We start from the raw sequence: 16,898 nt of genomic DNA, 5'->3' as shown, positions 1-16,898 counted from the left end.
TGCTAAAAAGAAAAAGAGGTAATAAGAAAAAAATAACAAATGGAACAAATCAGCTAGCAAAATGAAAGATTTTGATCCAACTGTATCAATAATCCCTTTCAATGTGAATGGTCTAAATACAGAAGTTAAAAGAGACTGGATTGAAAAGCAAAAACCAACTACATGCTGTCTACAAAACACTCACTTTAAATATACAGCCTTGATAAGCTACAAGAAAAAATATAAATCTTTACAATAAAACACTAACCAAATGAAAGCTAGAGTAGCTATATTAATTTGAGATGAAGTAGATTTCAGAACAAGGAAAATTATCAGAGACAAAGAAAGACATCAGAGTCGGACATGGTGGCTTGTGCCTGTAATCCCAGCTACTCAGGAGGCTGAGGTGGGAGGATTACTTGAGCCCCAGGAGTTCGAGGCTGCAGTGAGCTATGACTGCACCACTGTACCCCAGACTGGGTGACAGAGCAAGAACCCCTCTCTTAAAAAAAATGAGGGACATCACATAATGATGAAGGGTTCTCCAAGAAGATATAACAATCCTAAATATGTATGCACATAATAACAGAGCTTCAAAATACATGAGACAAAACCTGACAAGATCTCAGAAGAGAAACAGACAAATCCACAATTACAGTTGGAGACTTCAACACTCCTCTCTCACTGATTTATGGAACAAGTAGGTAGAAAATTAGCAAGGATACAGATAACCTGAATAGCACTACCAACCAACTTGACCTAGTGGACATTTATAGAAAATTCAACCAAGCAACAGCAGATTACACATTCTTCTCAGATGCACACAGAATATTCACCAAGATAAGCCATATTCTGTGCCATAAAATACATTTTAATATAGAAAACAGAAATCATACAAATGTGTATTCTTGGACCATAACAGGATTTAGAAATCAATAATAGAAATATACCTGGGCAATCCCCAAATGTTTGGAAATTAAACAATTATACTTCTAAATAATCCGTGGATCAAGTGAGGTCTCAAGAGAAACTAAAAAATATTTTTAACTAAATCAGGGGTCAACATACTTTTTCTGTAAAGGGCCAGACAGGAAATATTTCAGGCTTTGTGCACCATAATGTAATAGATAAAAGAATGAGTGGCCGGGCATGGTGGCTCACGCCTGTAATCCCAGCACTTTGGGAGGCTGAGGCGGGCAGATCACCTGAGGTCAGGAGTTTCAGACTAGCCTGGCCAACATGGTGAAACCCCATCTCTACTGAAAATACAAAAATTAGCTGGGCATGGTGGCGGGCACCTGTAATTCCAGCTACTCGGGAGGCTGAGGCTGGAGAATTGCTTGAACCCAGGAGGCGGAGGTTGCAGTGTGCCACTGCACTCCAGCCTGGGTGATGAGAGCAAAACTCCATCTCAAAAAAAAAAAAAAAAAAAAGGAATGAGCGTGGCTGTGCTCCAATAAGACTTCACTTATTAAAGCAGGCAGTGGGCCATAATTTGCCAAACTCTGAATTAAATAAAAATGAAAATACAACATATCAAAATTTGTGAGATGCAGCTAAAGCAGTGCTTAAAGGAAAAATTGTAACATTAAGTAACAGATATAGTCAATCCTCATTATATGCAGATCCCTTCATTTCAAATTTACCTACTTGCTAAAATTCATTTGTAACTCCCCAAATCAATGCTTGTAGTGCTTTCATGGTTATTTGTGGACATGCACAGTGGCAAAAAATTAGAATTGCCTGATGTGCATGCTCCCAGCTGAGGTTGAACAAGGTGACACTCTGTCTTTTTGTTTCAGCTATTGTACTATAAGAAAGTGTCCTTTGTGAGGTCTAGGTAGTGCCGTATTTTTCACATTTTTGTGCTTTTTGTTGGTGATTTTGCCTGTTTAAAATATCCCCTAGGCCAGGCACAGTGGCTCATGCCTGTAATCCCAGCACTTTGGGAGGCTGAGGAGGGAGGATTGCTTGAGGCCAGAAGTTCGAGATCAGCCTGGGCAACATGGCAAGACCCCAACTCTACAACATTGTTTAAAAAAACAGCTGGGGGCTGGGCGTGGTGGCTCATGCCTGTAATCCCAGCACTTTGGGAGGCCAAGTTGGGTGGATCACCTGAGCCCAGGAGTTCAAGACCAGCCTGGGCAACAAAGCAAGACCCTGTCTCTTTTATGTTAAAAAAAATAGCTGGGCATGGTGGAGTACACCTGTAGTCCTAGCTCCTTGGGAGTATGAGGTGGGAGGATCACCTGAGCCCATGAGTTTGAGGTTACAGTGAGCTATGGTCATACCACTGCACTCTAGCCTGGGTGACAGAGCAAGACCCTGTCTCCAAAAAAATAAAATAGCCCCCAAACACAGTGCTGAAGTGCTGTCTAATGGCTCCTAAACTGAGGAAGGTTGTGATGTGCCTCACGAGAAAATGTGTTAGATAAGCTTTGCTCCAGCATCAGTTCTGGTGCTGTTGGCTGTGAGTTCAATGTTAATGAATCAACAGTATATGCTAAATAAGGTATATTTAAACACACATTAAACAAAGTTATGTATTACACCAGGCGTGGTGGCTCACGCCTGTAATCCCAGCACTTTGGGAGGCTGAGGCAGGCGGATCACCTGAGGTCAGGAGTTTGAGACCAGCCTGACCAACATGGAGAAACCCCGTCTCTACTAAAAATACAAAATTAGCCGGGCGTGGTGGCACATGCCTGTAATCTCAGCTACTCAGTAGGCTGAGGCAGGAGAATCACCTGAACCCGGGACAGGGGGGTTGCGGTAAGCCAAGATCACACCATTGCACTCCAGCCTGGGCAACAAGAGCAAAACTCTGCCTCAAAAAAAAAAAAAAAGTATATATGAAAACCTACAACTGACGGCCGGTCGCGGTAGCTCACGCCTGTAATCCCAGCGCTTTGGGAGGCCGAGGCGGGCGGATCACCGAGACCAGCCTGACCAACATGGAGAAACCCCGTCTTCATTAAAAATACAAAATTAGCCGGGCGTGGTGGCGCGCCTGTAATCCCAGCTACTTGGGAGGCTGAGGCAGGAGAATCACTTGAACCTGGGAGGTAGAGGTTGCGGTGAGCCGAGACCGCGCCATCGCAGTCCAGCCTGGGCAACAAAGAGCGAAACTCCGTCTTAAAAAAAAAAAAAAAGAAAAAGAAAACCTACAACTGACATAATTCCTTTTAAAATTTTAATTTAATTTAACTTTTTTTAAGAGATGGGGGTCTCACTTTGTTGTTCAGGCTGGTCTTGAACTCTTGGCTTCAAGCAATCTTCCTGCCTTGGCCTCCCAAATTGCTGGGATTACAGGCATAAGCAACTGTGCCTAGACCTGACATCGTTGTTTTTGTTGTTTTGAGACAGGATCTCCTTGGGTCACTCTCCCCCAGGCTGGAGTGCAGTGATGTGATCTCAGCTAACTGCAATCTCTGCCTCCCAGGCTCAAGTGATCCTCCCACCTCAGTCTCCCAAGTAGCTGGGACTACAGGCACACACCATCACATACCCAACTAATTTTTGTATTTTTTTGTAGAGATGAGGCTTTGCCTTGTTGCCCACGCTGGTCTCAAACTCCTGGGCTCAAGTGATCCACCTGCCTCAGCCTCCCTAAGTGCTGGGACTACAGGCATGAGCCACTGCACCTGGCCACTGACATCATTCTTTTTTTTTCTCTTTTTTTTTTTTTTTTTTTTTTGAGATGGAGTATCGCCCTGTCTCCTAGGCTGGAGTGCAGTGGCGCGATCTTGGCTCACTGCAACCTCCACCTCCCGGGCTCAAGCGATTCTCCTGCCTCAGCCTCCCAAGTAGCTGGGATTACAGGCAAGTGCCACCACGCCCGGCTAATTTTTTGTATTTTTAGTAGAGACGGGGTTTCACCATGTTGGCCAGGCTGGTCTCGAACTCCTGGCCTCAAGTGATCCACCCACCTTGGCCTCCCAAAGTGCTGGGATTACAGGTGTGAGCCACCGCACCCGGCCTACATCATTCTTAAGGGTGAGACTGAACACTTGCAGAATAGTGATAGAGGGCATCTTTGCCTTGCTCCTGAGATCAGCCTCCAGAGTAGCTGGGGCTACAGGCGCACGACACCATGCTTGGCTCATTTTTTTTTCTTTTTGTAGAGACAAAGTCTCATTATGTTGCCTAGGCTGGTTTCGAACTCCTGGGCTCAAGCAATCCTCCTGCCTCGGCCTCCCAAAGTGTTGGGATTACAGGCATGAGCCACCATGCCTGGCCTATCTTGACAACTTTCCTGTGAATCTAAAATTGTTTCAAAATTAAAAGTTGATTTAAAAAACACAATGAGATACCATGACACACCTATTGGAAAACTGACAATACCAAATGCTAGCAAATTACCCAAGTGATTTGAAAAGTTACGTACACTCAAAAACCTATATACAATGCAGGTCCCTCAAAAAACTAAAAATAGAACTACAACATGATCCAGCAATTCCACAACTGGGTACAGATCCAAAAGCAAGGAAATCAGTATGTCAAAGAGATATTTGCACTCATCATCACTGCAGCACTATTCATAATTGTCAAAATATGAAATCGGCCTAATTGCCTATCAACAGATAAATGGATAAAGCAAATGTGTTACACTTATACAATGGAATATTATTCAGCCATAAAAGGAATGAAATCCTGTCATTTGCAGCAACATGGATGGAACTAGGGACCACTAGGTTAAGTGAAATAAGCCAAGCACAGAAAGACAAATATCACATGCTCTCCCTCATATGTGGGGGCTAAAAAAAGTGGATCTCATGAAGATAAGAGAGTAGATTGGTGGTTATCAGAGGCTGGAAAAGGGGACGGTGGGGTGGGGGGGAATGTGGAGAAAAAAAGAGAATGTAAATGTATTACCACTGAACTGTATACTTAAAAATGGTAAAGATGGTAAATTATGTATGTATATTTTACCTCAATAAAAAAATTTACACACAAATGTTTATAGTGGCTTTATTCATAATTGGCAAAACTGGAAACAAGCAGGATGTCCAACAATTGAATGGAAAAACAAACTGTTACATCAATGCAAGGAATACTATTCAGCAGTAAAAAGGAACAAGTTGGCTGGGAGCGGTGGCTCACGCCCGTAATCCCAGCACTTTGAGAGGCCCAGGTGGGCAGATCACCTGAGGTCAGGAGTTCGAGACCAGCCTGGCCAGCATGGTGAAACCTCATCTCTATTAAAAATACAAAAATTAGCTGGGCGTGGTGGCAGGCAGGCACCTGTAATCCCAGCTACTCGGGAAGCTGAGGCAGGAGAATCACTTGAACCCAGGAGGTGAGGTTGCAGTGAGCCAAGATCGCGCCATTGCACTCCAGCCTGGGCAACAGAGTGAGACTCCTTGTCAAAAAAAAAAAAAAAGACAAAAGAAAAAAAAAAGGAACAAGTTATTGAGTCACCTAGCAAGAAGACTGAATCACAAATGCATTTTAATAAATGAAGCCAGACTCAAAAGGCTACATGTTGTATGATTCCATTTATGGTACACTCTGGAAAAGACAAAATCATAAGGACAGGAGACAAATCAGTTGCCAGGAGTTGTGGTTGGCTGACTAAAGGGGCCACACAAGGGAAATTTTTAGGGAGAACTGTTTTCCATGGTACTGGGGTGATAAATGGGGTGGTGGACTTTATGCACTCATCAAAACTCATGCCAACTGAATGTTACTGTATGCAAATTTTAAAAAATTAACCAAGATGTCACGGTATCCAAGGATGGAATGCAGCTTGTGACAAATGAATCTAACAGTATTATAAATGTGTGCCAATACTTCAATGAAGGGGATAAGGGAAAAAGGAGCTGACCTCAGGACTTTGGAAAACTGTTTTGAGTGGCTACTGTAAGGCTAAAGACTGCACTCTAGTTGGTAAATAAGTTTCTCACAGGGGTATGGGTTAGTAATTCTAAAACTCTATTATATTTATACTAGGGTTAAACAAGTAAGTGAATAAAATGTACATAATGGAAGCCAGGTTTCTCACTTTCAGAGTAAGAAGTCACAAAAAAGCAAGGGAAGGGATGCTAGAATGAACCCTGTGGTGCTGGATTAGGGTCAGAGGTATTTTAATAGATAGATAGATACAGGATTATAGATGTGTGTGTATATACAGGTTAATAGTCATACATGTATTTTTTTACCTTTGTTGAAAGGGCCTAGAACCAGTGGTACCCCGTTAGTAAAGGGCACACCTAGCACCCAGATCTTGGTTTCTAACTATCATTCTAGAATAAAAGAAACCAGGGTTCCTTGGAGAAATGGTTGATACTAGTTCTGGAGCAAGGAAAAATACAGGATGAGCCTGGAGCATCTTGTAGGGACAGAAAGTAAGGAAGTGTTCAAAATTCAAAAGGATGGGGCATGTCAAAGGGACAAAAAAGCCAACCTAAAAGAGCTCCAGATGGTTAAAACCAGAACAATTTGATAGTATTGGAGTATAACTTAAAAGAATAAAATACACACCCATGAGAAATAAATGACTGAATAAATGGGGAGAAGGGACAAATTTTTTTTTTTTTTTTGAGACAGTCTCACTCTGTCGCCCAGGCTGGACTGTGGTGGAAATCTTGGCTCTTTGCAATCTCTGCTTCCCAGGTTCAAGTGATTCTCCTGCTTCAGCCTCCCGAGTAGCTGGGACTACAGGCATGCGCCACCACGTCCAGCTGATTTATGTATTTTTAGAGATGGGGTTTCACCATGTTGGCCAGGATGGTCTCGATCTCTTGACCTCGTGATCTGCCCACCTCAGCCTCTCAAAGTGCTGGGATTATAGGCGTGAGCCACCACACCCAGCCAGGACGAATGTTTCTTACAGACTTCCAAATAATGTACGTGGATATTCCTGTCTCCTGATGGTAGAGCTTAATTCTCCTCTCCTTGATTGAGTGTTGATCTTAGTGACTCATTTTCAAAGAACGGAGTATGGAAAGGGAAACATGGAAACTTTACAGCAGAGAAATCTGGCAGATACCACCTCATATTGACATCATGTGCCCTATGATGTCGTGATGAGAAGGGCACTTCCTCTGCCTAAAAACCCATAACCCTAGTCTAACCAGAGGAAAATGTCAGATAAACATAAATTGAGGAACATTCTACAAAATAATTGACCACTACTATTCAAAAGTTTCAAGATTACGAGAAACAAGGAAGACTGAAGAAATGTCACATCTGTCACAGGAAATTAAGGAGACATGGCAACAAAAAGCAATGTGGGATCTTGGATTGAATTCTGGAACTGAAAAAGGACATAAGTTGAAAAACTGGTAAAATTTGAATAAAGTCTGTAGTTTAAGTTAGCATTTTACCAATGTAAATTTCTTAGCTTTGACAAATGTACTATGGTTATGTTAACATTTAGGGAAGCTGGGTAAGGGATATACAGAAACTTTCTGTACTATCTTTGCAATTTTTATGTAAACCTAAAATCATTCCAATATAAAAAGTTTATTTTAAAAAAGCCCACAAATGTCCAGTAGCATCTCATCTCACTCAGACTACTAGAGAAGCCAAAGTCTCTACAGTGGCCTACAAGGCCCTTCATTATCTGACTCTCTCTCTACTTCTCAGACTTCATCTACTATGTTTGTTGAATAACTGAATGAATTACTCCCTAAAACAAAAGAACCCAAGTCTGACTAATCTGGAGAACTATCAAAAAAGGAACATTCCAAAGGTATATCGCAAAGATTTCTGAATCAGGCTTTCTAGGGTGGGAGTAGAAAATTTGTTTATTGGCTGGGCTTGGTCGCATATGCCTGTAATCTCAGCACTTTAGGAGGCTGAGGCAGATGGATCACATGAGCCCAGGAGTTTGAGACTAGCCTGGGCAACATGGCAAAATGCCGTCTCTACAAAAAATACAAAAATTAGCTGGGTATGGTGGCGCACGCCTGTAGTCCCAGCTACGTGGGAGGCTGAGGTGAATCGATTGCTTGAGCCCAGGAGTCAGAGGTGGGAGGACTGCTTGAGCCCCGGAGACAGAGGTTGCAGTGAGCTGAGACTGCACCACTGCACTCTAGCCTGGGCAACAGAGTGAGACCCTGTCTCAAAGAAAGAAAAAAAAAAGAAAGAAAGAAAGAAAATTTGTTTATGTATTTATGTATTTGAGACAAGGTCTCGCTCTGCTGCCCAAGCTCGAGTGCAGTGGTGCGATCATGGGTCACTGCAGCCTCAACCTCCCTGGGCTCAGGTGATCCTCCCACCTCAGCCTCCAAGTAGCTGGGACTACAGGTGCACACTATCACACCCAGCTAATTTTTGTAGAGACAGGGTTTTGCCCTGTTGCCCAGGCTGGTCTTGAACTCCTAGGCTCAAGCGATCCGCCTGCCTCAGCCTCCCAAAGTGCTGGAATTACAGGTGTGAGCCACCGTGCCTGGCTGAAAATTTACATTTTTAAAAGCACTCTGGATGGTTCTGAGGATTAGTCAGATTTGGAGATCCTCATGATGGAAAACAATGTATTCTCTTATTAAGCAGTCAAATAGCTTTATTAAATATTAAAAATAAATGTGACTATTGCAACTAAAGAGGAAAATTGAGAGACTCTGAGGTGCAAACTATTTAACATACATGTGAATTCTCAAAAAAAATAAATAAATAAGACCACCCTTAGTTCAGTACAGTGATTCTCAACTGGGAGCAATTTTGCCTCCCTCCCACACCCCTGGGGACATCTGGAAACATTTTTGGTTGCCACAACTGGGGTGGTGTTTTATTGGCATCTAATGGGTAGAGGCCAGAGATGCTGCCAAACATCTTGTAAGGTATAGGACAGCCTCTCATAACAAAGAATTACCTGGCCTAAAATGTCTGTAGTGCCACAGTTGAGAAACCCTGCCTTAGAATGACTGATGGCCACTTTTAGATAAGGGCCCAGTCTATCCAACTCCTGCTAGAATATCTCCACTGCCAGCCTACTCACTATTCCACAGGAATCAATGCACTGCTGAGCAGCTTAAAAGTTTTCCCCAACTTTTTATTTTGAAAATTTCTATACATTATAGAAGAGTTGAAAGAATAGCATAAATATGCATTTGCCCTTCACCTACACCCACCAAAAGTTAACATTTGTCCCCATTTGCTTTATTACAAAATAAACACCATCTATCTGCACATATATGCTTTGTTTTGCTGAGTCATTTGAAAGTAGCAGACATAAGAACACTTCAGCATGTATCTCCTGCATAACCACACCACCATTATCATACCAAAGGATCAACGATAATTCTATCTCATCTTCAAACTTCCCCACTTGTCCCAAAAATGCTTTTTACAGCTCACTCCAACCCAACCTAAGATCCAATCAAGGTTCACTCATTGCATTTAGTTGTTATATCTCTTTAGTCTCTTAATCCAGAATAATTCCCCCATATTTTTTGTTTTCCATTACACTGTCTGAAGAGACCTAGCCAGTTGTCTTGTCGAATGTCTTCTATTTTGGATTTCTCTTATTTCCTTATGGTGTCATTTAACATATTTATTTTCTTCCTACAAACTAGAAGTTAAGTCTTGGCTCAATTAGATTCAGGTTACTTTGGCAAGAACACTCTACATGTGATGTGTATTTTTCACTGCATCACATCACAAATAACACGTTAGGCTGTCCATCAATGATGTTGTTTGATCACTGGGTTAACATGGTGATCACCAAATCTCTGCTATAAAGGTACACTTCCCCTTTGAATTAGGATGTATAAATATCCTCTTGGGTTTTTTTTGTTTTGTTTTGTTTTTGAGACAGAGTCTCACTATGTCGCCCAGGCTGGAGTGCAGTGGCGCAATCTCAGCTCACTGCAAGCTCCACCTCCCGGGTTCACGCCATTCTCCTGCCTCAGCCTCCTGAGTAGCTGGGACTACAGGCGCCCGCCACCACGCCCGGCTAATTTTTTGTATTTTTAGTAGAGACGGGGTTTCACCGTGTTAGCCAGGATGGTCTCGATCTCCTGACCTCGTGATCCGCCCACCTTGGCCTCCCAAAGTGTTGGGATTACAGGCGTGAGCCACCGCACCCGGCGTTTTTTTTTTGAGACAGCGTTTTTTTTTTGAGACAGAGTCTTGCTCTTTCGCCCAGGCTGGAGTTCAGTGGTGCCATCTCGGCTCACTGCAACCTCCGCCTCCCAGGTTCAAGCAATTATCTGCCTCAGCCTCCCTAGTAGTTGTGATTACAGGCGTCCGCCATCACACCCGGCTAATTTTTGTATTTTTAGTAGAGACAGGGTTTCACCATGTTGGCCAGGCTGGTCTCGAGCTCCTGACCTTGTGATCCACCCGCCTCAGCCTCCCAAAGTGTTGGGATTACAGGCATGAGCCACTACGCCCAGCCAAATATCCTACTTCTTAGCAACTTTTACCCTAATAGTTTTAGCACCCACTGATAATCTTTGTCTGAAATAATTATTACATTGGGGTTGGAAATGGCGATTTCCAAAGTCCAGCATTCCTTCTGCATTTTTTAGCTCACAATATTCTATAAACAGCAGATGAACATTCTTTTCTTCTCTCCCCTTTTTGTTTAACAATATGGATGCATAGATTCTGTTGTTAAATCATTACCTTCATTCTTCTCTTTTTTTGAGACAAGGTCTTGCTCTGTTGCCCAGGCTGCAGTGCAGTGGCATGAGCATAACTCACTGCAGCCTCAAGCTCCTGGGCTCAAGCGTCCCTCTCACCTCAGCTCCTGAGTAGCTGGGACTACAGGTGTGCATCACCCCTAGCTAATTTTTGTATTTTTTGTAGAGACAAGGTCTTGCTACGTTGCCCAGGTGGGTTTCAAACTCCTGGCCTTAAGCAATCCTTCCACCTCACCCTCCCAAAATGCTGGGATTACAGGGGTTAGGCACTACGTCCAGTCCCAGTATTCTTTTTAATTGTTAAATTGTCCTGAATTTGGCCCATGGAAACTCCTTCAAGCTGGCTCCTAAGATCTTTTGATATGAACTCATCAGTCTTTGAATACTTCCTATAGGCATCTCTGGTTTTTAAGACTTGTTTATATAATATTTATTTGCTGAAATTCCTGCAACATCTGTTTATTGGTTTTAGTTCTACTTTTTGCAGCAACAGAATATTTTACTTCTTCCATGTGGAATGTTCTGTTACTTAAATGCAGATATTATATTTGGGTTGGAGCAATTCTACAATACGACTTCACTAACATCACACAAGTACATAAATCATTAATTTAGCCCTACCGATATGCTCACTTTATTCCTAACTCTCACACTTTAGGATGTCCAATACACTTATTACCTGATTCAATTTCCAAAAGCTGCTAAGAAGTTAAACGTTCATTTTCAAGCTTCCAAATGTTCCCATGTCAAAATGGTTGCATCAAAGGGGCCAGGTCAGAATTTCCTACATATATTCTGGGGTAGATTCATGCAGTGGGTCACAGCAAGTCCTTGCTATCACTATAGTAACCACAAAAGTATTATCAAATACTGCATTAATACTTACCAGCTGAGTTACACCCAGCATTACTTATTATCCTAACAATCCTCTAACATTTGCATACAGATTTTTGCAGTTTATTATAATATTTTTATACATAAAGAGCACATAAAATGCAGATATGCCCTCTCTCTAGGGTATACCCAATCAACACTGCGTATTACTATACATATTTGCTCAGGCCAGTCAAGGAAAGCCTGATGAGCCTTGAGCAAACAATGTCCCCATTCTGAACAGATAAAGAGTACTCTGTCCTCTAGAATCAATACACCTTCAAATACAGGTAGGCAGACAGTAACCCTTCAAGTGGGCACACATACTCAAGTTCCTCTCTTTGAAGACCTATATGCAGTATCTGAAATTTATTGGTGGCATTTACCCATTAGGGAAAACAATTCTAATTATACATGGGAAGTTAATCAATCATATTAAATACATAAAATAGTATACCACTTTATATTTCTTATATCTTTTCCAGTATGATTAAAGCACACTGACAGCAGAAAGAATCTTTATCAAGTGCTTTGCAACTCTGAGCAGGGAGTATGAAATATTTACTCACTACACTATAAAGGTACAACAATAATACAATAATTAAAATAATATTAAGATACATAATAAAATGTAACTTTCAGTACTAAGAACAGAGGATGGGAAAAAAAAAGAATGCCTAATTTCTAGTTAGTTATCTAGGGCTCCTTGAGTGATGTGAAATTTTGACATTTTTGAACAATAATAGAAAAAAAACAAAGAACAAATGAGAAAGAGAAGGCAATGTAAAACAAATGTTAAAGGCAAAAGTAAATCAAATCAGCATGTAAAGAAAACATCCACAAAAGTATACCAATCATCCAGAAGGTACCTTTGTTCAGAAGAGGAAGGAAGTCAGGTGCTTTTTCCCGAAAAACTCTCTGAGCATCCTCAGCTTTCATGGACATTTCCTTTGTCTGAACTAGGAAAAAGCCTTTACCAACCATCTGTGAAAATAAAATTTCATTGAGATTTTAAAATGAACTTCTGAGACTAAAACAATGATTTCCTATTCTAGTATTTCTCTGTAGAAAATGCAACAGCAGCATACTGATTTTTGTCTTAATTATAAGTCTAATTCACGGTGTTTGCTATAGTAAGTTCTCACTATATGAGACTCTTACAGATGGGTGGTTCTGGTTTAGTACTGCAGTTAAGATTAAGGGTCAAATAAATGTGAATTATCTCTCAAGTTTAAAACATGATTAAAATTTTTCTACGACCAGATGGAAGTTTTAGTTTGGTGATACTGCAGATGTCCAATAAGAAGAGAATGGTTAAATAAATTATGGTACAGTCACATGATGAAATGCCACAGTTCATTACATTTATCATAGTTCATTAAATACAACAAAGATGTTATAATAAAATGAGGAAAAGCTTATGTAATAATGTTAATTTTACTTTTCTTTTCTTTTCTTTTTTTTTTTTTTGAGATAGGGTGTCACTCTGTTGCCCTGGCTGGAATGTAGTGGTGCAATCATAGCTCACTGCAGCCTCAAACGCCTGGGTTCAAACCATTCTCCCACCTCAGCCTCCCAAGCAGCTAGGACTACAGGCCCGTGCCACCATGCCTGGCTAATTTTTTAAATTTTTTTGTAGAAACAGGTTCTCGCCATGTTGCCAGGCTGATCTTGAACTCCTGGGCTCAAGCCATCCTCCTGCCTCAGCCACCCAAGATGCTGGAAATTATAAGCATGAGCCACTGTACCTGGCCAATAATGTTAATTTTAAAAGGCATGATACAAATTTATATAGTATAGCACAATAATGGTAGATCACACTTATGGAGTACTTACTATGTGGCAGGCAGTTTTATGTACTTTACATATATATATATTTAACCCTCTCATGAAGTAGGTATCATTACCCTTATTGTACAGATGTGAAAACTAAGGCGCACAGTGATTAAGGAACTTGCCCAAGGACATTTAACAATTAAGTGACAGAGCTGTGATTCAAACCTAGTTAATCTGATTACAGACTAAATAAATTTAAGAATGATTCCTAAAAAGATTATTCAAGGTATGGTACAATTACGTATTGATTTTAAACTTATTTTACTCTTTCTTATTTCTATAATTCTCCACAATGAGGGCATATTAATTTTTAAAGTAATTATGAAAGTAGTTTTTAAAAATGCAAAGTCAGCCCAGCATCATGGCTCACACGTGCATCCCAAGCACTCTAAGAAGCCAAGGTGGGAGGATTGCTTGAGACCAGGAGTTTGAGATCAGCCTGGGCAACACAGCAAGACCCCATCTTTATAAAACATTTTTTAAAATTAGCCAGGTGTGGTGGTGTGTGCCTGTAGTCCTAACTACTCAGGAGGCTGAGATGGGAGGATCCCTTAAGCCCAGGAGTTAAAGGCTACACTGAGCTATGATCTCACCACTGCACTCCAGCCTGGACAATAGAGCAAAACCTTGTCTCTTAAAAAAAAAAAAAAAAAAGTAGTCATTCCAACCACTTAATTTTTAGCAAAGCTTGTTAGGTTTTTAATAATTAAAAGTAACATATATTCTCAACACAGAACATTTGAAAAATAAAAAATAGAAATGAAGAAATATCAACCAGGGTGCTTCAACTAAAAGATGCTACTGCCATACAGGTATACCCTCCCAGTTTTCTTTTTCTCCCATTACAGAAATAATATATGCTCACTGTTAAATCCATAGAACTACAAAAAAAGAAAACCCTGCTCTTAATCAACTGCCTAAGAATAAGCATGACTGTTAACATTTAAGTATCTATAACTTTCCAGACTTATCTACTTAAAAAAATCAGTTACTTACCTAATATTCTACAAATTTTCACTTACTTGATTGTGACATTTTCTACATAAAATCAGTTTTAATGGCTGATAGTATTTCATCCTATGGTTACATTATTCCATACCATTCTATCGAATTTTATCAAACTCAAATCCTATTTCAGAACCCTCATTCAATGCTGCCTCCGAAAGAAGAAACATACATTTAAAAATTGTAGAGAATTACATGGACATCACTGCCAGATGACTGTAAAATAAAAATATCAGAAACAATTCTACCTCTCTTATTTTCTAGAGTGCTTATCATCTCTCATTTTATAAACACAAACTGATGAGATTATGATGATTACTTCAAAATAATGTTACCTAAATAATAAACTATATTTTAATATTTCACTGCAGATATTTGGAGACACTCCTTTTCATGAAAATTCTACTTTTAAAGACTTGAAAATAGTGGTAACTACCCAACTTCAATTTCAGATGATGAAATACTCCCAAACAATTCAAGCTATTTTACTCTATTTTATCCTGTACATATCTGTGATGTAGGTAAGAGAAGTCGAGGAAAAACAATTTTTATTGTTTGTTTGTTTTTGAGACGGAGTCTTGCTCTCTCACCCAGGCTGGAGTGCAGTGGTGGGATCTCAGCTCACTGCAACCTCCGCCTCGTGGGTTCAGGCAATTCCCTGCCACAGCCTCCCAAGTAGCTGGGATTACAAGCACCCACCACCACGCCAGGCTAATTTTTGTATTTTTAATACAGACGGGGTTTCACCATCTTGGCCAGGCTGGTCTTGAACTCCTGACCTTGTGATCCACCCGCCTCGGCCTCCCAAAGTGCTGGGATTACAGGCATGAGCCACTGCACCCGGCTGGAATCTGATTTTTAAGTGAGAAAACCAAAGTCTAGTAACTTCTCTTGGCTCCCTATGGAATGTCTTTCTGCTTTACCCAGCCTTTTTGGACGTCCTAACCTCTCTCAAATTGTATATTTCCTATTGTAAAAACAAACAAACAAACAAAAAAAACCATTATTTGATGCATTAAAACAATGTGAAACAAAATTCTGTAATCCTCCTGGGGTTTAACAAATATAGAGTTAGCAATCATAGTTTCAGTCTAAGCTGTCCTAAGACATTTGTGTTACGATATGAGAAAGACTCAAGTTTTATTTTTTTCATCTCAAGATTCACTAGCTTCTATACATATTTCCCTGTGAACTCATCTCATTTTTAAAAAAATGTAATCTCTCAATATAATATGTAAGTCTTTTGTCTTTCAGCATGTTTTGATACCCTCTTCACATGTACTTGGTATTTTATTTTTTATTTTTGTTTGTTCTCTTCATTCCTTAATTCTGTACTTTCAGAATAAGATAGGATAACTATAGCCAAATAGTCCCCAGACTGGAAGGCCCTAGAGTCCACATGCTTTCAGTCACATTCCTGCTCCACCAGGCATTCAGCAACTTTCCTTTACCACTGAGGGAGCATAATAGCATCATGTTTAAAGGTTAAGGTGTGGCCTACACAGCCAGACTGCCTGGATTGGAATCATGGGTCTGCTGTTTATCAGCTGAATGACCTTTTGCAAGGTACTTACCCTCTTTATGGTCTATTTTTCATATCTGTAAAATGGGGAATAATAGCACCTATTTCATAGAGTTGTTTTGAGTATTGAGTTAATTCATTTAAATTCCTTACAATAGTGCCTGGCATATAGTAAACACTATGTAAGTGTTAGTTATTATTATCGCTGTGGGATTATTGTTTATATTGTATTCCAGAGGATATCTAAAGAACATCATTCTTCCTGGTCATATTCTTTTCAAGGGCACACAACACTGCCATTTCACATACCAGATACCAAAGGTTAAAAGGTTAAGAACATTTGATGACTCATGAAGAAACACTGTTTTGATGGCTTTTTCTTTAAACATGCTAAATATTCTTTATGTCCACTCCTCATTACCTACGAAAAAGGAGTTTAACCTAAATAATTACATATTTTGAAAATTGTATGTAGTTTTTTTTTAAATCACCATACTGCATAATGAAAGCATTTACCTCTCAGATGTTGGATTAACATGTGATCAGATAGCTCAAAAGCCAGAAGCACATTTTTCTGTATCTTACCAGATTCATAGAATGTTTTTATCACATAGGCATAAGCAAAAAAAGAAAATATAAAAGTCTTAAAATTATACTTTGGCTTCTGTTGGTTTAAAAACTATACCTCAGATATACTTTGTAGATTTCAGACATTTCTACATGGGTTTTCTACATTGTGGAATATTTATCTATTGAGAGGTATTCATTTTTAGTATTTTCCTAAAATCATTCCTTTTGATATGTTCCAACTTTAAAAAAAAAAATCCATTCAAAAAGAGACTTGATGAGTTTTCCGGCTGAGTGTGGTGGCTCTCGCCTATAATCCCAGCACTTTGGGAGGCTGAGGCGGGTGGATTGCTTGAGGTCAGGAGTTCAAGACCAGCCTAACCAACATGGCAAAACCCTGTCTCTACTAAAAATACAAAAATTAGCGGGCATGGTGGCAGGCATCTGTAATCCCAGCTACTCGGGAGGCTGAGGCAGGAGAATCGCTTAAACCTGGGAGGCAGAGGTTGCAGTGAGCTGAGATC

General features: G+C 40.3%; 1 protein-coding gene across 1 annotated transcript in view; it reads right to left on the bottom strand.

Moving 5' to 3' along the window:
* The window catches only part of RP2 (RP2 activator of ARL3 GTPase), a 44,921-nt gene that overhangs the window by 9,590 nt on the left and 18,433 nt on the right, over nt 1-16,898 (bottom strand). Inside the window, exon 3 of the mRNA XM_002831564.4 lies at nt 12,314-12,428. Coding sequence (XP_002831610.2) covers nt 12,314-12,428 — 115 coding nt within the window. The remainder of the gene's footprint in view (nt 1-12,313; nt 12,429-16,898) is intronic.

The sequence above is a fragment of the Pongo abelii genome, chromosome X (assembly GCF_028885655.2).
Source record: "Pongo abelii isolate AG06213 chromosome X, NHGRI_mPonAbe1-v2.0_pri, whole genome shotgun sequence".
Lineage (NCBI taxonomy): Eukaryota > Metazoa > Chordata > Mammalia > Primates > Hominidae > Pongo > Pongo abelii.
This window is presented reverse-complemented; position numbering and strand designations above follow the sequence as displayed.